The sequence below is a fragment of the Erythrolamprus reginae genome, chromosome 1 (genome assembly GCF_031021105.1).
Source record: "Erythrolamprus reginae isolate rEryReg1 chromosome 1, rEryReg1.hap1, whole genome shotgun sequence".
Classification (NCBI taxonomy): Eukaryota; Metazoa; Chordata; class Lepidosauria; order Squamata; family Dipsadidae; genus Erythrolamprus; species Erythrolamprus reginae.
Genome location: NC_091950.1, coordinates 133,872,072 through 133,896,893, shown reverse-complemented (window position 1 = coordinate 133,896,893; position 24,822 = coordinate 133,872,072). Strand labels below are relative to the sequence as shown.

General features: G+C 39.0%; 1 protein-coding gene and 1 long non-coding RNA gene across 2 annotated transcripts; one reads left to right on the top strand and one right to left on the bottom strand.

Moving 5' to 3' along the window:
- Positions 1-1,456: 1,456 nt before the first annotated feature.
- GATD1 (glutamine amidotransferase class 1 domain containing 1) lies at positions 1,457-16,785 on the bottom strand. The gene is made up of 9 exons (XM_070765366.1): positions 16,634-16,785; positions 16,376-16,476; positions 13,321-13,397; positions 9,409-9,514; positions 7,191-7,298; positions 6,293-6,387; positions 4,889-4,982; positions 2,567-2,678; positions 1,457-2,318 (listed from the first exon to the last, which is right to left on the bottom strand). Exons 2-9 carry the CDS (start codon positions 16,431-16,433, stop codon positions 2,312-2,314), a joined length of 657 nt encoding a protein of 218 aa, XP_070621467.1. The 5' UTR covers positions 16,434-16,476; positions 16,634-16,785; the 3' UTR covers positions 1,457-2,311.
- On the top strand, positions 16,580-21,578 carry LOC139174796 (uncharacterized). Its single transcript, XR_011560426.1, has 2 exons — positions 16,580-16,887; positions 19,576-21,578. It is a non-coding gene; the product is annotated as an uncharacterized lncRNA (long non-coding RNA).
- Positions 21,579-24,822: the final 3,244 nt, after the last annotated feature.

Below are 24,822 nucleotides of genomic sequence, written 5' to 3'. Positions count from 1 at the left end.
AAAGATTAAGTACAAGTTTGAATTGTACAAAAGATGGGAGATAAATCTAAATTATAATGCAGTCTCATTCTCCAGCTGTTTTTGCCACTTTGCTGCTCCCAGCTTTGTCTCTTTGTGATCTCCAAATCTCTAACTAGAATTTTACTGTCTGTCTGTCTATCTATCTACCTATCATCTATCTATCTATCTATCTATCTATCTATCTATCTATCTATCTATCTATCTATCTAATCTCTATTTATTTTACTAGAATTTTACTATTTATTGATTGATATGATTTGATTTGATTTCTAGGCCACCCTTCTCCAGCGGACTCAGGGCCGCTTACATATTAATAAAATCAATACAAATACAAAATCTAAGATACAACCTAAATACCATATAAAACCTTAATCTAAAACACCCACATAATTAAAAGCATTTAACAAACATTCATTCATAATCATTCACTCATATCGTCGGCCGGAGCATGAAGGCAATGTTCAATGGCCCCAAGCCTGCTGGCAAATATGTGTTTTTAGAGCCTTGAGCAAGGCCAGGATGGTGGGGGCCGAAAGAATCTCTGGGAGGAGCTGATTCCAAAGGTTGGAGCTACCACAGAGAAGGTCCTTCCCCTTTTGATTTTTTTTTTTTATTTCCTCCCCAAAAATAAATCTTTGAAAGTTTTCTCAAACAGGTCTTAAATCTCCCATTTTTTATTTTTAGGTAAAGCGTCTATTTGCAATTTGTCCCTCCAAGTGGCGTTCCAAACTTTCCAAATCAGTGTTGTCTTCCATCAGTGGCTTTAATGCAGATCTCAGTTCCTCCACCTCTCTGTTCATCTTCTTTTCGCCAACACCCGCATTCCAGCTCCTCCTTCCTCCAGTCCAATTCTCTCCACGAATTTGGGTCCATTCACATACACAGGATCGGTCTCACAGGGGCTCAACCGGACCCAACAATCTCATTCTCACCGGGTCAGACAATATCAGGGAGTCATGATCTTCACGATTCTCACTGGTGACCGAATGATCAAGAACTCTGGAGCTTGTTGGTGATCTCTTCCCAACCACGTGGAGGAGCTTTGCTGCACCGCACTCCATAGCTTGTTAGCTATCCCTTCCCAGCCAGCCACACTGAGGAGCCTCACTGTGAATCGCTTGTTGGGGTAGATTTTACAGCACAACTGCATGGCAGTTGGAAAGAGCTGCACGGTAGTTTATTTATTATTTAATTTATTCATTAGATTTGTATGCCGCCCCTCTCAGAGGACTCGGAGCGGCTTGTTGTCATGTCGCGCAGACTAGAATGAACAGTGTTGCTTAGCATGTTATTTAGTCCATTATATGAAACTAAACCTTGATTCGCAAACTCTAGTTTGCAGGAAAATCTCAAGTACTTCTTCAGTCTTGAGCCAAAATCTATGCAACTAGGGTACCATTCTATCATTAACAAGACCCACAACCTACAACTTGAATATAGTTATAAGCTACTATGAGCTTTCATATTATCAATTTATTTCAAGAATAAAATGGAAAAATTATATACACAAATATGGCTAATTACAATTACGTGTTAGATAACACAAGCAAATAAAATCGGAAGTAAAATTTAATCAAGCTTTTTGTAGTAGGCAAAATAAATGAAGCACTATTGTCAAGCTACAACAAACGAACATATCGAAAAGACTAACCAACTCTATGAAATAAATTTAACCTGTCTCATTTTAAAATTAAATATTTTACAGTTAATCGTTCCTTTTCTTGAAGTTCACTTCAGTTACTAGTAATATCATTAATATCTCCCACTGTAACTTTTACAACATACTATATATTCCTATGAGAGAAAGTCACTATATAATCCTGTAGCTTGAAACCTAATTCACAATCTGAAATGATAACATGGAACTAACAGATTCACCCTTGACTTACTCAGTCCAGATCTTACACTGGTTTTGCCCAGATCAGGCACAATGGGAAACATAGCTAAGAAGAAAAGATTTAAACATACATTTGATGGAAGTTCAGAAACATAGGGAACTGTGACTGAAATCTTTCAAATCAATTTATCCTCGGTTTATAAAAGTGGGAGGGTAGGAAGAAATATTTGTAGACTCATAAACAACGAATATCTATGGATATTGGTACATCTGATAACAGGCAGGCCTTACTATATGAATTAATATTTGCTTGTGCAGGAGGTACAAAATACCATTCTTTATAAATCAACTGTGTTCTTTTCTATTGGCTGATAAAGAAAGAGCAGCAATTTGCACAAGTCAAAGAACTCTTCCAACGTTCCTTCATTCTGCTTAGTTCCAGGGATGTTTCTGTCATTTTCTGTTGAAAGAAACATTACATGGAGTTAATCACTATAGAGCTATTTGCACATGATTCATTTAAGGAATAAAGTGCTTGAGAATACTGTCCCTTATTCTAGCAACCACCTCAAATCGACCAATTTCAGGGGGGAGGGGGAGTGGAGAATGCTGGCACAAATGACTGAAGCTGGTTATGGTAATGCAGAGATGCATTTGGAAATGCAAAATTTCTGTATTTTACTAGTAATGTCATCTGCCTTTTCTTACCTGCCATTGCAGAGAAAAATAAGATTCTGCACAGCTGCAACAGTAGAATTTTCATTCTGTCCAGTGACAAGGTGTCTGTCAAGCACGACATGAACTGCATCTACCTTGCTGGCTACAGTGGAAATATATATATATATATTTGTTGAGTTACCCTGGTATATTGAAGGGGCATCAGCTTCCTGTTTTGCTTACATATACATATATACACATTGTTGTGGTTAGCTCTGGCCCAGCTCCTGCCCCAAGGACTGTGGATGTAGGGGAGACATCCACATGCTGCAGGCCTGTTTTGCCCCCGGTGGAATCTGCTGATGAAGGCTCCTCTGACCAAGAAGACATGAGTGACAGGGAGGAGGAGAGTGTGGCAGGCAGCTCAGAAGGAGATCAATTATCTAGCTCCTCCTTGGATTCGGAACAAGAGTTAATGATACAGCCACGCATGCGGAGAGTGATGCATAGGCAACAACAACTGAGATTATTATCAAAGAAAATGAGGCCACCTGTGGTTGGGTGGTGCTGTGGTAATTAGTGAGGCTGCTATAAAGAGCAGTCTGTGGGTTTGGCCATTGTGGAGGATTATCTGATCGTTGTGTTTCGTGACTGCTTTACTGACTTTGACTTTTTGTGTGCTGATTTTTCCCCGCTTTGAAACTAAACCAGAGCAAAGTGTGTTTCACTTTGTGAAAGAAGAAGGACTGTGAATTGCCTCACAGCTGCAAGCTAAGTATCACAGAACTGATAAGGGACTTGTACAAATTACCAGTTTGTTTGGAGACGAGTGCTCTTTGCTATACCAAAAGAGGGTTTAGGTTAAGTGAATTTTCATTATAAAGAACATTGTTTTGAATTTTCAAACGTGTGTGTGTCTGAAATTTGTACCTGTGAATTTTTGGGAGGATTCTACCAGAGAGCCCGACAACACATACATACATACATACATACATACATACATACATACATACATACATATATACATACATACATCTAAGCAAAACAAGAAGCTGATGCCCCTTCAATATACCAGGGTAACAACAAAAAAAATCACACACACACACTCATATTTTAATTTATACTTGTAACAATATATCAATTTTCAACAACCAAAGGAAAAGTATTACATATTTTCTTTAAAAATTAGCAAGAAATGCTTACTTTTCTTTCTTTACAATGGGTTAAATTCACAATTGAATCCTGCATTGGTAAGATTGGTATTCATGTTTAACAACCTTCCAAAAGGCCTTTAGAAGGTTAAGAGAGATAAGGTTGAGCCAAGGTTAGTCTTATGCTTTCTCAATATAACCAAAAAGGAGGAAAAGTCAATTTTCTGGTGGGATATCACCCTCCTCTTTCAGATAAAGAAGGAAAAGGCGAATGATCATATGTGGCAGTTCATTTCACATATAGTATTATGTAAACCAGGATTTCAAGCTTACAAGGTGCTTGAAATTTCCCTTATTTTGCATAGTTTGTACCTCACACACTACTTGACAGCATAGAGCAAGGGTCTCCAACCTTGGCTCTTTTAAGCCCGGCGGACTTCAACTTCCAGAATTCTTCAGCCAGCTTTGCTGGCTGGGGAATTCTGGAAATTGAAGTCCACCAGGCTTAAAGGAGCCAAGGGTGGAGACCCCTGGAATAGAGTATCGCTCTGGTAATCTTTAGGCTGGTTTTAAAAAATGAAGTACAGATCTGTGCCAGGACAGGACTCTGCAATGAGGCATAGAGCCATGTTTTAGTTCTGATATAGAGGAGGCTCTGTAAGTCTAATGAATGATGTTTGGTCCGAGAGTAGTTATGTAGTTCTTACTGCAAACTGCCATTCTATAACACATTGCTATTCTATTACATTCCAGCATCAGGAAAGCAAACAGACCCCAGTTGGTGCAAGTGTGAGTGTTATTCTGAGATTGCTGCATTGCACACTTGGCTATTAATCCGCAACATCACTGTTTGAAGTAGGTCCCCCTAACAAGAATAAAGTGGAGCCTAGTTTCCTAATTTAGGAAAAATGCATCTCTTTAAAGCTTTTTAATTGTAGGGTGGAGAGACTGGTGTAACTTCATTGCTATGACCACCACTGCATATTTGATGCTATTAATCAGGTGGGCAACTTCAGGAAACCACAATTATCTGAATGTACATTATTAAGATCATAAAGTAGGAAAAAAGAAATCCTAGCCATCCATACTTTAAATTCCTATAAATTATTACCATAACATACTTTCTACTTTAATGTGTTCACAAAATTATTTAGTGATTCTAAATACTGATTTTAACAGGTATTAAGAATCTATGTCAGCAGAAAATATTAAAATAGCATACCACTAAAAGTAGCTCCAGAATCTTTTGAAAAGTCTTCAACAATAATGGGTAAACTAGCAAAACTAGGAAGTCTTACAAGTTCATAGACAGAAGGCTGGAAGAAACAAAACAATACAAGTGATGCTTTTATATTGTATTATAGTGAAATTTATGCACAAAGATTTATGTTTTAGTTATAGAACTAAGTAGAACTTCACATAATTCATCAAAGCAGTTTCCAATCAAGAGAATACAGTCAGTATCACTTTATACGAAATACAGAATTAAATGCATTACTGCTGCAAATAATTCCTCTAGCTATTATTAATTCAGTTTCATTGTAGCTATTACTGTGTTTATACTCTCTGCATGTGATTATCTTGAGATTACTAAAGTACTTTGAGAATCTCTTGGATATAAAACTAGATTTCAAAGGTTTTTTAAAAAGCAAATATACTCTTTTTGTGGTCATAAAATTAAATGTACGGTAAGTAAAGGAGATGTCCTTCAGCAAAAACATAAATCATAAGATCTGGGGCTGGAGTATGAGAAATTCACCCATATATGAAAAATAAAAATAAACTACATAATATTGCCTGGATATGTAGCAGCACCTGGCCAATCAAAGGAAACACAGATATTGTCACAGAGGCTGCATTCAATTCTGGTCACCCCACTACAAAAAGGACATTGAAACTTTAGAGAAAGTACAGAAAAGAGCAAATAAAATGATAAAGGGACTGGAAACCAAGATATACAAAGACAGGTTGCTAGATCTGGGCATGGATAGTTTAGCAAAAAGGAGGGCCAGAGGGGACATGATAGCAGTATACAGATATTTGAGGGGTTGCCAGAGAGAGGAGAGGGTCACACTATTTTCCAGGGCCAGACCAGGAGCAACGGATGGAAAATGACCAAGGAGAGATTGGAAATAAGGAAGAACTTTCTGACGGTGTGAGCGATCAACCAGTGGAACAGCCTGCCAACAGAGGTTGTGAATGCCCCATCACTTGACACATTCAAAAGAAAATTGGACTGCCATCTGGTTGGGGTAGTGTAGGGTTTCCTGCTGGAGTAGGGGGTTGGACTTGATGACCTGCAAGATCCCTTTCAACTATAAATAAATAAATAAATATTACATAGGTAAGTCTGTGGAATTATAGGAAATAAAGTTTCATTCAAAAAGACTTAACTTTGTATCACATAGGTTTCTATAGAAAATTTTCAAGAGAGCTGTCTAGTGCAGTGTTTCCCAACCTTGGCAATTTGAAGATATCTGGACTTCAACTCCCAGAATTCCCCAGCCAGCATTCGCTGGCTGGGGAATTCTGGGAGATGAAGTCCAGATATCTTCAAGTTGCCAAGGTTGGGAAACACTGATCTAGTGTAAAAAAATGCACCGTTCCTTCAGCATACAATACCTACCCCTGTTAAGCTGTATTCTTGAAACACCCAGGATTTGTCTTCATTCGTGGCACAACATAAGGCAGCAACTCCATTTCCAATAGCACAAATAGGCTCTATTTAAATAATAATAATTTGTATATAAAGTCTTCAAAGTTTTATGAAAATGTAATTTTGAAATGGGTCTTTCTTTCAAAAACAGGATATCACAGGCTGTATAAATGCAACGTTTATTATTTCCATGTGTGTGTGTGTATATATATATAAACTAAAGACACAAGAACAGTTTTTTTCCGAACGCCATCACTCTACTAAACAAATAATTCCCTCAACACTGTCAGACTTTCTACTAAGTCTGCACTTCTATTCTACTAGTTTTTCTCATCATTCCTATCACCCATTTCCTCCCATGTTGACTGTATGACTGTAACTTGTTGCTTATATCCTAAGATTTTTATTAATATTGCTTCTTCATTGCTTATTTGACCCCTATGACAATCATTAAGTGTTGTACGACATGATTCTTGACAAATGTATATTTTATTTTATGCACGCTGAGAGCATATGCACCAAGACAAATTCCTTGTGTGTCCAATCACACTTGGCCAATAAAATTCTATTCTATTCTAAAGCAACAGGGAAAGGGATCAAAAGAGGAAGATACAATATTGATGAGAACAGAATAAGTAACGCATATTCAAATCTATTCTTTTCATGCATTCCTAACAATGATTGAGCCGATCGTGCATCTGATATGCTGTCCAAAATATTTTGAAGGGCTAGAGTCAAAGTAGAAGTATTACAGGTAATATGGCATGTGTATCTTATACATTAATCACCACTTTTTGCCACATGCTTTCTGATCTATGATGTCTCGATGTACACAATAGCACGTAAAACACCATGGAAGTTTACCTACTGTTCTCCAAACTGAAATGCTGCAATATTCTAGCTAAGTAGCCACTGTTTGCTAGATCTGTCAAAGCACCAGGACAGTCAGGGATCAACAAAGCATGGTATCTTGCACCTAGGTGGGAAGCAAAGGCAAAGGTGAGTTCAATTATTCAAAACCAGAGAGGCAGAGATAACTTCAAAAACTAGTGGACAGTGATCTCCTAAAGCAGGGGTCTCCAGCCTTGACCACTTTAAGACTTGTGGACTTCAAACTCTCAGAATTCTTTGGGAGTTGAAGTCCACAAGTCTTAAAAGTGGCCAAGGTGGGAGATCCCTGTCCTAAAGCATTTCCTACTGTCTTCAATAGCAATATACACTGCTCAAAAAAATAAAGGGGACACTTAAACAACACAACATAACTCCAAGTAAATCAAACTTCTGTGAAATCAAACTGTCCACTTAGGAAGCAACACTGACAATCAATGTCACATGCTGTTGTGCACATTCAACTTTGTACAGAACAAAGTATTCAATGAGAATATTTCATTCATTCAGATCTAGGATGTGTTATTTGAGTATTCACTTTATTATTATTTTTGAGCAGCATGTAAAGGTCCCATTGCATAAAAAATATAAAATAAAACGCTTGACTGGTAATAATTTCTGCAACCCACTCACTATTTCCAAACAATGTTGGTGTCCAGGACAAGATCAATGTATCCCAGAGGTATATTCCATCTGCCCAACATTTCTGTTATCAGTACAAAGGGATTTGCTTCTCCATTTGCCCCTAAAAGTTCAGTGCTCTTTGGGATAGATGTAACGATCTATGAGAAAGGCAGGGAGGAAATAAAGGGAGCACTGCTCACATATTAGCCATCCTTTAGAAATATAAGCATTACAGTGTTCCCTCGATTTTCGCGGGGGATGCGTTCCGAGACCGCCCACGAAAGTCGAATTTCCGCAAAGTAGAGATGCGGAAGTAAATACACTATTTTTGGCTATGAACAGTATCACAAGCCTTCCCTTAACACTTTAAACCCCTAAACTGTAATTTCTCATTCCCTTCGCAACCATTTAGATTATTACTCACCATGTTTATTTATTAAAGTTTATTTAAAAAAATATTTATTAAAGGCGGACGGAGGTTTGGCGATGACGTATGACATCATCGGGCGGGAAAAACCGTGGTATAGGGGGGAAAACAGCAAAGTATTTTTTTAATTAATATTTTTGAAAAACCGTGGTGTGGCCGTTTCGCGAAGTTCGAACCCGCGAAAATCGAGGGACCACTGTATAATCATCCCAACATCACCACTGCTTAATGTATCAAATCTGTACTACCTGTTCTGAAAAGAAAACAGAATCTCAACCTAGTTTAATTATAAGCTGCTCTCAATTATAATTTAAAGCAACCATTACGTTTGGTTAGATAAAGGTGAAAACAAACTCCTAAATTATGCCAAGGGGAAATATGAAACCATGGCTTTTATTAGATCTGAACTATAAAAACAATTGAAGCTTTGAGAGAAAACTTTATCTTTTCCTCTTAATTTAGAAATGCAAATGGAACAATAATTACTTCAAGGCAACTCAGATTATCAATTTAAATTATTGCCGATCAGTTTCCGGTCACAATTCAAAGTGTTGGTTATGACCTATAAAGCCCTTCATGGTACCGGACCAGATTACCTCAGGGACCGCCTTCTGCCGCACGAATCCCAGTGGCCAGTTAGGTCCCACAGAGTGGGTCTTCTCCGGGTCCCGTCAACTAAACAATGCCACTTGGCGGGACCCAGGAGAAGAACCTTCTCTGTGGCGGCCCCGGCCCTCTGGAACCAACTCCCCCCCAGAGATTAGAATTGCCCCCACCCTCCTTGCCTTTCGTAAGCTACTTAAAACCCACCTCTGCCGCCAGGCATGGGGGAATTAAGATTTTTTTCTCCCCCTAGGCCGTTACAACTGTATACATGGTATGTTTGTATGTATGTTTGGTTTTTATATATTAAGGGGTTTTAATTTGCTTTTAGTATTGGATTTTATTGTATATTGTTCATGATTGTTGTTAGCCGCCCCGAGTTTTCGGAGAGGGGCGGCATATAAATCCAATAAAACTTGAAACTTGAAACTTATCTTTATTTTAAAATGCTATGTGGTAGAAATGTATCCAGATATTGAAAAGACTATTAATGTGTAGGTAACAAAGGAACATACACTCAATCACATGTCAAAAAATATCTCACCATCAGTTGATTCCAACTTGGCGGGATTTGCGTAGGGTTTCATACGGAAATCTTGGATCCAACGCATGTTTGCTTCATTAACCCCAACAAAATCAATTGGCTTCCCCTAAAACAGCAAATCCCAATTAATGCATCTATATTTAAGAAAGCCTTTAGGATAAACATTTAATGAAACAAAAAATATTTGGAAAAAAATAATAGCCTGTCTCCATGAAGGAAAAACAGTGTATCTGGTACTAAATGAAGATGTCATTTTTCATATGATCCAAAATAGAAGTACTGGCCAATACACACAGAAAGACCCAAAAATATTATATATTTACAACTGGTGTATTCTTTCTTAAAAGAGCTTAGCTGTTGTGGTTCAGCCTGAGGCTGCTCAGGTACCGGCTGTGTCTCTGCTGGCTCCATGTCTGGAGGAGGAGGACAGCGAAGAGGAGGGGGCTGAACAGTTGGACGGGGGAGAGTAAAATTAGGAATGGGATGAAGGAGAACAGCATGAGAGCCCCCGGGGGGGGCTCTCCCCAGCCAGTAGTTTGGAGTCATTAGGTGATGAAGCTCAAGCCGTCATTGACATGCGACAGAGACGGTCAGATCAAAGAAAAGAGCAATTAAAGAAGTATTATCAGCATTGAATTAGGAACAGCTGGGTTTGGGTGTGGTCCTCCTTAGCAGGGTTTAAAAGGCAGGCAAGCCCTTGAAGCCATGTGGAGTGTTATCAGTTTGGAGTTGCGTTATCCTGTCTTGTTTCTCGGTGTCTCAGCAGCTTTGGAAGACCCGTGGGAGGTGTAGGTATGCAATCTACAGCCTCGGCTTGGCAGCAAGAATTCTGTATTGCTGCATGGACTTTTGCCTTCGTGGATATATCTGAAGAGACAGCATTTTCCTGTTTGTAAGGACATTTTCTGTTACCTGTGTTTTTCTTGAATTTTATAAAACTGCCTTTGCCTTTTACCAGTGTGTCTGGCTTCTCTTTTTGGGTTGGTATTGGCTTCTGGAGTGACCCAGACAGAACATTAGCTGGATTTAGTTGTTTTTTAATAAAACAATGCATTTATGCATTGCTGCAGTTTCAGACCCCTATGGGAAATTGCATATGAAAACGGAAGAGAAAAATAAATATGTGAAAATAATGTTGGATAAAATTTATTTTCCACTAATCCCCTTACAGCAAGTTAAAGTTACCTGTAGTTAGATAAAGGTGAAAACAAACTCCTAAATTATGCCAAGGAGAAATATGAAACCATGGCTTTTATTAGAGCTAAACTATAAAAACAATTGAAGCTTTGAGAGTGGACTTTATCTTTTCCTCTTAATTTAGAAATGCAAAATGGAACAATAGTTACTTCAAGGCAACTCAGATTATCAATTTAAATTATCTTTATTTTAAAATGCAATGTGGAACACTGCAACTTCTGATTACCATATTTTTTGGCGTATAAGGTGCACCAGGTATAAGACACACCTTAGTTTTGGGGGAGGAAAATAGGGGGGTGGGGTGGAAATCTGCCTAACAGGTATTCATCTGGCTAGCATTCTTAGTCTGGTCAGCTTCAGAACCTTATTTTATCCCCTTATGAGGGTTGTAAAAAGCATTCTTCTGAGGAGTAGCAATGAAAAAACCCTGCAAAGACTTAGGGCTGGGGGGGAAAAAACTTCTAAGCAGGCAGCAGCAATGAAAAAGTCTGCAAATAGGGAAGAGCCAGGAAGATTGTTAGCACCTCATTAGGGCTGAAAAAGAAGCTCTGGAAAAGCTACATATGGAGTATAAGACACATCTCCACCCCATGTCGAGTCAACGAAGCAGTGGAAGTGAAGTGCCGGTGTCTGGAGGCTGTTGGGGCCTGGATGGGTGTCAACAGACTCAAACTCAACCCGGATAAGACGGAGTGGCTGTGGGTTCTGCCTCCCAAGGACAATCCCTTCTGTCCGTCCATCACCCTGGGGGGGGAATTATTGACCCCCTCGGAGAGGGTCCTCAACTTGGGCGTCCTCTTCGATCCACAGCTCACATTAGAGAACCATCTTTCAGCTGTGGCGAGGGGGGCGTTTGCCCAGGTTCGCCTGGTGCACCAGTTGCGGCCCTATCTGAACCGGGACTCATTGCTCACAGTCACTCATGCCCTCATCACCTCGAGATTCAACAACTGTAATGCTCTCTACATGGGGCTACCTTTGAAAAGTGTTCGGAAACTTCAGATCGTGCAGAATGCAGCTGCAAGAGCAGTCATGGGCTTCCCCAAATATGCCCATGTTACACCAACACTCCGCAGTCTGCATTGGTTGCCGATCAGTTTCCGGTCACAATTCAAAGTGTTGGTTATGACCTTTAAAGCCCTTCATGGCACTGGACCAGAATATCTCCGAGACCGCCTCCTGCCGCACAAATCCCAGCGACCGATTAGGTCCCACAGAGTGGGCCTTCTCCGGGTCCCGTCAACTAAACAATGTCGGTTGGCGGGCCCCAGGGGAAGAGCCTTCTCTGTGGCGGCACCGACTCTCTGGAACCAACTCCCCCCAGAGATTAGAACTGCCCCTACTCTTCCTGCCTTCCGTAAACTCCTTAAAACCCACCTTTGCCATTAGGCATGGGGGAATTGAAACACCTCCCCCGGGCATGTTCAATTTATACATGGTATGCTTGTGTGTGTGTCTGTTAGTATATGGGGTTCTTTTAAATCTTTAAATATTTTAATGTTATTTGGACTATTTATGATTTGTTCTATCTTGTTGTGAGCCGCCCCGAGTCTTCGGAGAAGGGCGGCATACAAATCTAAATAATAAATAAATAAATAATAAATCCAGATTTTCACCCACTTTTCACCCTCTGTATCTTTTACTCCAAAAAATATGGTACATTCCATTCTCAAGCCCATTACTGAAGGCCACCATTTCCTGTAACAGTTATTTCCTTATTTTATTTTATTTATTCAATTTTTATGCCGCCCTTCTCCTTAGACTCAGGGCGGCTTACAACATGTTAGCAATAGCACTTTTTAACAGAGCCAGCCTATTGCCCCCACAATCCGGGTCCTCATTTTACCCACCTCGGAAGGATTGAAGGCTGAGTCAACCTCAGTGGTGAGATTGGAACCGCTGACCTACAGATCTATAATCAGCTTTAGTAGCATGAAGTACGTGCCACTTTTTTTAACCACCTTGCCTAGCATATGTTGTGGTTCAGCCTGAGTCAGATGAAAGACCAGCTGCGTCTCTGCTGGCTCCATGCCCGGGGGAGGATGAGAGCGAAGAGGAGGGTTCTGGGTAGTCGGACAGGGGAGATTACAGTCAGGAATGTGACGAGGAAGAACGGCCTGGGAGCCCTGGCGAGGGGCTCTCTCAAGCCAGTAGCTTGGAGTCTCTGGAGTCATTAGGTGACGAAGCACAAGCTGTCATTAGTATGCGACAGAGACGTATAGATCAAAGGAGGGATCAATTGAAGAAATATTATCACCGGTGAATGAGGAACACGGGGGGGGGGGGGTCCTCATTAGCAGGGAAGGGTTTATAAGGCAGGCAAACTCTTTCTACAGTGCGGAGTGTTATCAGAGTGGAGTTACTGTAATCTGCATTGTCTCTCAGCGTCTCTGTTCCTGGCTCGTGGCCCAGCAGTCTTGAAGACCCGTGGGAGGTGTATGTCTGTTATCTACAGCCTCGTCTTGGTATCAAGGATCCTGTGTTTCTATATGAACAATTGCCTTCATGTATCCATTTGGAGTTCCAGTGTTTTCCTGATTTGCTGTTGGCTTCTTTTCTCGTTACCATTATAAAACTGTGTTTGGATTCTACCGGTGTGTCTGGCTTATCTTTTTGGGTTGGTCATAGCTTCCGGAGTGACCCAGACAGAACAGCATAGAACCTATTTCATCACCTACTTAACAAAACAAATATGGAACCCTTACATTTACTTACCCCTGGGGTAGCAACTTGCAGATTAAAAGCAGAGCTCGCCAATGTAAAAGAGTGGAAGAAGGACTCAGCTGATACACCTGGCAGACAGATAAGAAGCACATTATATGTGTAGCGTGAGCTTCCATATGGAAAAAAAAACCATTGGTATGGCTGTATACTTAGGGGAATAAAATCTGGATGTGACCTAGATAGCAGCAGAGACATACTGAAAAAGCCACCTTGCTTTTTTGTCACAGAAATATGGGGGGCTTAGCATTCTGTGATTATTCTTACAAAACATACAAACGTGATAGCCTTCACATTCCTCAAAGTAAAACCAAAAACAAAAGACTTAATAATTTTCCTGTTGATCTTGACCAACAAGAAAACAAATTAAGCAAAACTTGCCAGGGCTAACAAACTTCTGAGAATAACCCTAAATTCCCTTAAGAGAAAAGTCATTAAAAACAATCAGTTTCCTGTCACAATTCAAAGTGTTGGTTATGACCTATAAAGCCCTTCATGGCACCGGACCAGATTATCTCAGGGACTGCCTTCTGCTGCACGAATCCCAGCGACCAGTTAGGTCCCACAGAGTGGGTCTTCTCCGGGTCCCGTCAACTAAACAATGCCGCTTGGCGGGACCCAGGGGAAGAGCCTTCTCTGTGGCGGCCCCAGCCCTCTGGAACCAACTCCCCCCAGAGATTAGAATTGCCCCCACCCTCCTTGCCTTTCGTAAGCTACTTAAAACCCACCTCTGCCGCCAGGCATGGGGGAACTGAGATACTCTTTCCCCCTAGGCGGTTACAATTTTATGCATGGTATGTCTGTATGTCTGTTGGTTTTTATTATACAGTAATGGGTTTTTAATTGTTTTTAGTATTGGATTATTATTATTATATGCTGTCTTATTATTGCTGTTAGCCGCCCCGAGTCTGCGGAGAGGGGCAGCATACAAATCCAATAAATAAATAAGTAATACATAAATAAAAAGGTTTTGTAACAAGAGAAAAGGTTTAGGGGTATATGTGTGTGTGCATATGTACATACACACAAACACACACACATATGGAACAGTATATATGTACCAGTAGTGGGTTGCACCTGGTACGACTGGGATCAGGGTTCCGGTAGCAGAAATGGAGCTGTGCATCTTATGCATATGTTTTGGGAATGCCCGGTAGTGCAGAACTTTTTGGAAAAAGTGCAAGAGGATATTAATAGGATGTTAAATATATGATGGACAATTACAAAGGAAATGGCGGTATTAGTTAAAAGAAACGAGATGGGAGAGTTTAGAGAAATAAAAGAAGCAGTGATACAAAATGCTCAGGCGGTAATAGTCTTAGGTTGGAAGGATGGGACAAAATGGACAATGCAAAACTGGTATTGGTATATAGTGGATCATATTCAATTTGAGATTATGGATAAGAGGATGAATTTGGCCAATGAAACTGATCTGCGGGAACTGATGGGACAAGGTAAGAGGATATGTGATCAGTAGAATTCCAGACCAAGCTACAAGGAATAAATTGGAATCATTTTATAATATGTAAATAGATACATTGCTCTTGAGTTAAAATGCTATATACAAAATATTCCTCCATTTTGGTGGAGGGGTGCGGATGTTGTCTGGTGGCTGGCACTAATCACTGAGCACTTGTTATATGTTGTGTGTGTGTTTTATATTATAAAATCAATAAAAATATATTAAAAATAAAAAAGAAATGGAACTGTGCATGCATCTCCGCACCCCTGATGCTTGCGCCCATGCAAGATTCAGCTGCTGCGCATCACTGGAAGCGAAATCTCACGTGAGGATGCTCTCTCACGTAAGATTTTGCCCATTTTCGGCAGTTTTTTACTTTTGCACATGCCAAATGCGCCGAAATCTCACTTGTGCATGCATCTTTACACGAGATTTGGCTTCCGGCACATGTGCAAAAGCCGAATCCTGCGCAAAGATGCACCCACGCACCCACCGGACGCCCACGCCAGTCTCCAGGAGCGTTCTGGTAGCAGCAAAAGGTAGGAACCTTCGCCTGATATGTATACTGTATATATAAAGGCAATGTGGTGAAGAGATGTAGCTGTTATTGGCTTATACTGAAGATCAGTTTTATCTTTGAAGGCTGCTACGTGAGCTCCTGAAGGGAAATCTATTTTAAAAATAATATAAACATTGGATATAAATGAAGTCAAATAAAAGATTTAATGAAGAGCACTAAAAACCCTCAACGAACAGCCCCAACAACACAGCAATTCCTATGTTCTTGCAGGCAGAAAACAGTTAGGGCTTAAAGGAACTGAAACCCAACATGTTTTTGAGACCATAAAAATATGTTTTATACTATGAAGAAACTACAGCACGACAACCATTGAATACTGATTATGCAGACCTAAAATGCAACAGACACCCAGCTAGGTTCTTGATGTTAGCTGATTATAAAAAAGAGGAAAAGGCCAGGTTCATATATGGATGGGAGACCACCAAGAAATCTCTGGGCTGAAGGCTACATTAGATATGTCATCCAGAGCAGGAGAAAAGCACTGCATTATGATTGCTTGTCAGGAACATTAGGTTAGACGGATCAGCCCATGTAAAAAGAGAGCTGAACTCCACTTGAAGCAATTTATAAGGTCCCATCACTCCCGATGCCGCCAGATATAAAACTCCCCCTGCAATTCCTGCATGGATCAAGTGGCGGGGAATAGCCTTCTCCAATCTCCTGCCTCCAGCATAACGGAGTATCAAAGGTCGGCAAAGCCACACATCCTCCACCGGGGCAATTTTCAGAGGCGATTCCCTAAATCAGCGATCCCCAACCTTGGCCACTTTAAGACTTGTGAACTTCAACTCCCAGAATTCCTCAGCCAGCATAGTTGAGGAATAGCCATAACATAGCTGACTGGAGAATTCTGGGAGTTGAAGTCCAAAAGTCTTAAAGCGGCCAAGGATGAGACACACACACACACACACACCGCCTTTCCGTTCAGCGCTCGGATCCACCGCCTTCGCCCGGAAAAGCTGAAGAGCGGGCGGGCGGGGAGGGAGAGCCAGAGCCACAGGCCTCACCTGCTGCAGCAGCGCTGGCCACAATGAGGCACGTCGGCTTGCTGAGCCTCTCCGACATGACGGCGTAGGAGAGGGGGGAGGGAGGCGACGGCGGCGGAAACCTGCAGGAGAAAAAAGAGAAGCGAGCAACTGAGGAGGAACCACGGCGCGCTTCCCGCCCACCAAGCCCGCCTTGCGCAAGCGCCCTCGAGTCAAATTGGCTGTATGGAAACAAATGTTGAAATAGTAGCATGCCTCTCCCTATATTTCCTCTATTACCTTTAGAAAAGAATGGCTGTGCAAATCCTTCAGAATTGGGAAGAGATATGGCTGCTTCACTTATTCAAAAGAGGTGCATTTGAAAAGTTGTCTCGGAACTGCTTGTTATTTTAGACCAGGGCTGTCACAATCCCAATCCGCGGGCTGACTGCGTCATGCGCTGGACACACCCACTCTAGTGAAGGGGAGAAAAGTCCCCACACGTCACATGATGTCACCATGACGACCTGAGTTTGACACCCCGGCTTTAGATGGTAAATTGTTTTTATTTATTTATTTATTTATTTATTTATTTTGTTCAATACACAATAAGGGTTTTAGTGTTAAATGTTTTTAGCTGGAATTTTTAAAATTAAAATTATATATATATATACACACACACACATAGTAAAATACATGATGAAGGTTATAGAGGAGATACTCATAGTAAAATATATCTATGAGAGAATAGAAAAGAAGATATAGTAATAGAACATATCAATGAAAGAATAGAAGAAGAGATATAGGAATAGAAGAAAGGAATAGGAGATATAGGAGAGCAATGGGACAGGGGACGGAAGGCACTCTAGTGCACTTGTACTCGTCCCTTACTGACCTCTTAGGAATCTCAATAGGTCAACCGTAGATAATCTAAGGGTAAAGTGTTGGGGGTTTGGGGATGACACTACGGAGTCCGGTAATGAGTTACACGCTTCGACAATTCGGTTACTGAAGTCATATTTTTTACAGTCAAGTTTGGAGCGGTTAATATTAAGTTTAAATCTGTTGTGTGCTCTCGTGTCGTTGTGGTTGAAGCTGAAGTAGTTTTTGATAGGCAGGACGTTGCAGCATATGATCTTGCTATAAGAGCTGATATACATATTTGATATAGATATTGACCACAATATATTTTTTATTTGATGGTAATTGGGGCCAATTGTAAAAAAAAATTACATAATGGATTTATTTTAAATATTTTAAATATTTTAAATAATAAATATTTGAGTCATTCATACATAGTTAAATGATATGGTTTCTACTACTTATTTTCTCTTTTTAGGTCATAATTTCAATATACTATGCACCCTCAAAACCTTGTTCATATGTATTAACCTTATTAATGCATAACAGAAGGATCCATTTTAAGCACTGCAAATTAATTCAGTATTTGTCATAGACAGATGTAATTTAAAATAACTATTTAGTCAAGGGAAAAGTCAGAGTGACGACACTTGGGAAAAAGGCCTTAATTTGCATAGCTGCCTAGTAATTCCATGGCCTTTATGCAAGATTATTTGACTTACCGGTAATTTGCCTGCAAAGAAGAAGGCAAGCTCCAATTCTAATTTAATTCTCACTTCTTTGGTTCTGATTTTCTAAGACCATAATTCTCATGGTCTAAAATTGTCATTCTGAAATATTTTAGAGGACTTGAGTTATCTTGAAACTTCAAAAGCAGAGGTACAGTACATGTAGATATTTTCAGAGATAGTCTACACCAGGGATAGGCAAAGTTGGCTCTTCTATGACTTGTAGACTTCAACTCCCAGAATTCCTGAGACAATCATGCTAGCTCAGGAATTCTGGGAGTTGAAGTCCACATGTCAGAAGAGCCAACTTTGCCTACCCCTGGTCTACACCAATATTACATTGGCATAATTGAGATCTAGAACTCAGCTGTTGACTCACAATTGCTATTCAGATTAATTATGAACAAGGACTCACAAAAAGCTTTAGCATAAACCTACACTTCCCTGTCTTTCTATACTTCCAGATTCATTATTAGAATGGATTCACACGTTAAAGGAAGTCAAAAAGAAAAGACATTACAGTTTATTAACCTAATGTGACACAGAACAAAAGTTGTATATATAATTCTAGTTGTTTCACCCCACATTTATCATTTATTACCATCTCTAGGATCTGTGCCAAAATCTGGTTTGCCATGGAGGAAAACAACAAATGTTCACTTCATCCTAATGTCCATGAAGTTTCATTCCAAATATGTTTGATTTTGAACTCATTCCCATTTGCAGTACTTTAGTCCATATCATCTTCATGGTTTTTAGGAAAGACCAATTTTTCAATAAAATGAAGTGATACCCCAGAAATCTTTCTAAATCCTTCGGGATTGGGCGGCAAAGAAGATAGATAGATTAGATAGATAGATAGATAGATAGATAGATAGATAGATAGATAGATAGATAGATAGATAGATAGATAGATAGATAGATAGATAAATTGAAGAGCACCAAAATTTTGGTTCTTATACAAAGCGGGAAACTTGCACTTGGAATCATTTGTTCCAAAGTGAACTGCCAACAAATCAGTGATGATTATTATGTTGTGAAGACTGAATTCCTATTCCCAATTTTTTAAAGACTACATTACCTTCTAGCTAAAAATAGAGGTACACAGTTTACAGAATTGCCATATAGCTGAAATTATCTCAAAGGTATTCCCCGACTAACTTCAACATAGTCTCAACATAGTGTCTTAAAATGAATTAAATTTACTCTGCTCCTGAATTATTGTATTATTAAAAAACCTTCGGAATTGTATTGCCAGCAGCATTGTTCCAAATATGGTTCTATATAATTTCCAGGCCTTCTACTTTTATTATTCTTTACTATCATTATCCCTATGTTATTTCCTGAAATTGTATCAGGGAAAAATAAAAGTATAGTCTAACTTGGAACAATATTCATATTATAGAAGTTTGAACTTTGTTTCTTGAATTCCCTGTCTTAAGGGTCTGTTTGCTGTTGGATTTAAATAAGAGCTATAAACAAATGATTATGCATTTGTCTAATTTATATTTTTTTTAGTAACAGGATTGCTCCCTTTTTATGACCCTGTAATCCCTTAATTCAGGAAACAGTCAGGGCGATTGAATAGAGCTGAATGTTTACTTCCTGATGCCCTGTAGAGTTCGCAGCTGATATTTTTTCTTTATGTCCTAGGAGAGAAACAGGATTGAACTCTCAATCTTCCGAATGGGAGGCGTCTTCACCATTAGGTCACCAGGATTGCTGTTACTGCCATAATTGATAAATCATTCTTGGTCTGTGTTCAGAAAGCTATGTATTACAGTTCTCTTTTTCGTTGTTAAAGGGTCATACTGAAAATAAAACATGAAGATAACTGTAGGAATTATACAATATACATGTATATCTATATAGATATATATATATAGTTTATTTCACACAATCCTGATAATAGTTACAGGTATATTGGGAATCATTTACAGTTCCATAGAAAATGGAGTGGCTATTCTGATGCAAATAACATACGGTGTGTAAAGCATACAGGTTCCCAGTCAACCCACCCCACCATTCACACAATGAATTTTCAAAGCTAAGACTAGATTCAGCTACGTAGGAAAGCCTTGAGAATGCTAGGATACAGTGTTGGGTGTCAAACAACACTGTAGGTCACAAATGGGACAAGCTAAACTACTTTAATTTTTAGTCTAATAGTTCTACTCTACCTGCATTATTGCATTTATACGCATTTTAAAATTCAAATAAAAGAATACTATATGGGAAAGGAAAAATTATTTGCCATTTTACGGAGCTGAGCTGAAGCCCATACAAAGTGTCCATAGAAAGCATAGGCAATATCAGAAGATTTCAAAAGGTTCAGATTTATTTTCTAACTTAAAGTGGTGTTATTTCACATTTGCTTTGACAAAAGATAGTCTGCAACAGCTGACTTCGAAATGAAAGAAAGAAAACACCTTAATTTCTGTTATGCATAGGCCAACATATGTTAAATTAGCATTTACCAACTTTGTTTTTTCCAATTGTGTTGGACCATATCTCAGAACTGGGTGGATTATAGCCCAGGACCTATGAAGAATCTCAAGTTGTTCATGTAAGTGTGCCTGTTGAGCAAGGGAAATAATTAATTAATGTTATAGGCTACTCAAATTAATGGGGAGACGCTTTAGTAAGGTTACATCATTTTTAGAAACAATTTTTGCTGTTGAGTACATTTTGTATGATTCTGTTTTGTTCAAATGAATCTAGAAGCAGATAGCAAACATTCGGATTGAATCAACTAGCATTTCCCATCTACAAGGATTATTCTGGGCCTTCCCTTAACCATAAATATAGGAAAAGACATAAGAAATGTGAGGGGGTGGGAGATCACCTCAAATACATATACGAACAAGGACACGGGTATATCACAAAAGAGGTACTCTCCTTGTATTTTTGATAGCTTGGGAAACTGGTTGAAGCTTCTATGATTGAAAAATTAGCAACTGATTAGACAATTTTAATTGCATCATGTAGCGCTCATCAATTCTGCACAATGAGATATAATGATGGAACTGTAGCTGCCAGCTTCTAATCAAGGCATGCCTTTGAGATTGAAACAGAAAAATATAACAGAACTACCTTTCATATCCCAGATGCTTTGGGCCACATGTATATTAAGAAACAGAAGACATATTAAGTGATTACATCAGCCGATATCCTCCCCCCTTTCATCCTAAGACTAAAATTCAGTCATAATTTAAAATGACATTGGAGTCAGACTAAAATGAAGATTGCTTGGCAGAGTGTGGAAGATCCTGTGTTGTGGAGGTGGTGAAATGGGCCTTATACCCTGAGCATCTTAACAGGAGAAGGAAAAGGAGTGATATTAGAAGAATGGGAGGATGTAAGATAGACAGACCCAAGACTTTGGATAGAACTATAGTCTTAACATTTTCTCACTTGTACAGGCTTCAGACCTTTAGATCTTCCCCCTGACCAATGCATGTTTTAAGTATGATTGTTGAATGATTGGTTGATAAGTTTTTCTTTTTAATTGAATTTACATGATTGTTTTTAAATGTAGCATTAATTGGATTTATATTATTGTTCTGTTTTGTATATGCTGTGAGCCGCCCCGAGTCCTCGGAGAGGGGCGGCATACAAATCCAATTAAATAAATAAATACTGTATATTTGTCTAAACTAAAACACTTTTTCTTTTTAGTTCTTATCATTACGTTTTATTGCCCTCACACATCTAAAACAACTATCCAGATATTAATATACCAAAAAAGTGGCTTTGGGGAGGTGAGGAGTTTCTTATACTTTTACTAGTTCTCCCTTTTTTCTTCTTTCACACTAAAGAGAGAAACACTATCCATTTCTATGAACAGGGGTAATACTTAAAATCAGCCAAGAATACAGAGTAGCTTTCCCTAACCCGTTTTTAGTACTGAATAGTGAAATCTGAGTCTTTCTTTCAGGCAAAAAAGCAAATAGGTTGGGAAAAACCTTACACAATGAATTCAAGAATCAGCAAGAATGAACTACTGATGCAGTTGCAATTTAGCTGTGTCACCTTGAATACTCAGTTCGTGCATAAGTTCCAGTATATTTAATAAAGCAGCCCTCTTGCATGCTCTGTATGAGGCTGATAAAGGGGCTGGTCATCAATTTATGGCCAAATTGAGATTGCTACTACTGAATAATTTGTACTAGTGTAGCAGCACAGAGGGAATGTGAGGCAAAGGTCTTTCCAAATTATATGCAGAATGAAAACTTTGGTATCATCTCCATCAAAATGAGAACTGATATACAGTAGAACCTCTGGTCACGACCATGATTTGTTCCATAACTTTTGTCGCAACCCAATTTGGTCATGATCTGAATCTAATTTTGGAAATTTGGCACTTACCAAAAAAAAAAAAAGGCACAGAAGGGAAAATTGGCTGTGTGTGTGTGAATTGTGAATTGTTTTGGTCGGAACCTAATTTAGTCATGGTCAGAAGCATTCATGACCAGAGGTTCTACTCTACTCCCCACCAAATGAGCACAGATAGGAAGTTTGGCCTACTGAATATGGATTTTTTTTTGATAATACAGGATAGATTTACATTAAATGTGTATTTCTTAGTTAGCAGGTATACGCGGGCATCCACACGGTAGATTGAGTGGAGAGATAATGACAGTTGCATCACGACATCATCACACAAATACAAAGGCTATGACTTAGCTACTTGCATCAGATATTGTGACATCATCATGATACTTCACCACTTATACAATGATATCATGACACATTTTTACTATTACAGCAGTTTGCCAATGAATTTGATGAAGCTATCACACCTTCTCAGTGTTCAGAGACTGACGCAAGGTCAGTTTCCCCAATTGCATTAGATTAAAATTAAAGATGGGGGCAAGGATGACAATTCCAATATTAGCAACAAAACTTTCTGTGATAACTAAGAATTGTCTAATTGTTTTTCACATCCTCCATATCTTAACATTAGCTCCAGCTGCTTTTATACTCCTATATGCCATTTGATATAGGAAGTGCCCAGTTGAAGCAGATATTTAATAGTAACCAACCCTTTCCTACCCATAGAAAGAGCTGCACTCACTTATAAAGAACTTAAAATTCAATGCAATTTACTTTAGAATGTACTTTCTAAGGATTGCACTGTATTTAAAAAAAACAGTGTGATGTTGAATTGAGAACCAAAGTTCTATACTTTGCTTGTCCATAAAGCTCACAGAATTGCCTTGATCCATTCATTCTCAATCTAAACAATGGAGGAGGACTGGTATGTAAATTTGAAAGGGTAGGGAAAGAGTAAAAATACCAAGTATAAAACCAGTTAGTTGATGAGTTGTATAATAATCCAGCTGATCTGCAACAATAAACAGAAACAATATAATTTTGCCTGTAACAGTATGGCAAAGATTGAAATTGCAGGGGAGATCCTTTAAAAACTAACAGAAGTAATCCTAACTTCACTCAAGACATACAAGGGTCCCAGCTGAAGAAGTCTAGCCTCCTGAAGGAAGTATTTTGTTACTTTATCACTACTAATGATAATAGAATTGTATCAACAGCCTTGGAATTAGAGAAATGCTTACATGGGAATATTGCACTATAGACAATATTAGATATGCCAATGTCAAACTTAGCAGCAATTTCCCTGGTGCCAATAAGCAACCGAAAGCCACTAAGTAAAGAGACAAGACATATGAGAGGTTGCACAGATCAGGATGCAGTTCATGCTGTTTTTTTGACCTTTAAAAGAAACAAAATATTTTGTTTGTGATACCACACTCTAAAGCTTGCATGGCCTTGCTTACCAAATTTAGACAAAACTATCCTCCCTACTGCAAGTTGCCTATTTCCATAAAGCACAGGTTCATTTAGCTTAACCTACATAAATGAACAAATTTTCCAGATGTCCATTGTTCAAAGCAAGAACGAAGAAGCATTTGCTGTGTTTATTATTGCAGTGAAATAGACTGGAGATGTATTTGTGGAGTATGCAAGAACACAAGCAGCGAATTAGCCCTGTTCTGCATCACTATCATTTCCCTAAGGATCAATTTGGGCCAGGGTCAAAGACGATACACCACCACTAGGTTTACCTTAAATCTCAAGAGAGAAATAAGCTTGCAAATGTTATGACACAGATCCACAGTTACACCATCAAATTATATTTAGGAATATCTGTTGATGCCATTGTGTGGGCAGAATAGATTTTCCTTTCCTGCTCCAGTTTGTTATCAATCGCTCCAGAATAATTTGGGAACATGTATTGGAGGCAAGCAGAGAAAATTATTTTGTATGCGCAACAATCCATCAATCAAAGGGATTCCTTACAAGCACAAGACGGATTATTATACATTCATCAATTAGCTAAATGTATCTTTGTTTATTGAAAGGAAATATTGGTTTTGGCTACTGTACAATGGAATGCAAGTGGCACAAACACAGATACTTTGTGTGAATGCATGTGTGCAGAATGGTTGCATTCTGCTTTTCTACAACGAATACAGGTTTTGTGGCTTTACAAAAATTATAAGGTATATACACAGATTCTCAAATAAGGCAGGATTAGGAAAGCTTGTACACATATACACACGAATACAGTACAGGTTTTCAGATGGGGAGCAGGTTCTGAAAAAATATTCAGAACAGTGGGATAATCACTATACTGTATTAAACAACGATTGCCAGTGAATGATTCCCTTGTAGACCTAACCTGTAAGATCACAGCCATAAATGCAAGAAAGAGATGATTAATTGTAGCTTAGGTCAGTATTTCTCAATTTTGGCAACTCTTGAAATGTATGGACATCAACACCCAGAATCCCCCACTCTCTAGCCAGCCATGTTGAAGTTCACACATCTTAAAATTGCCAAGGTTGAGAAACACTCTCCTAGGCACTATTATCATTT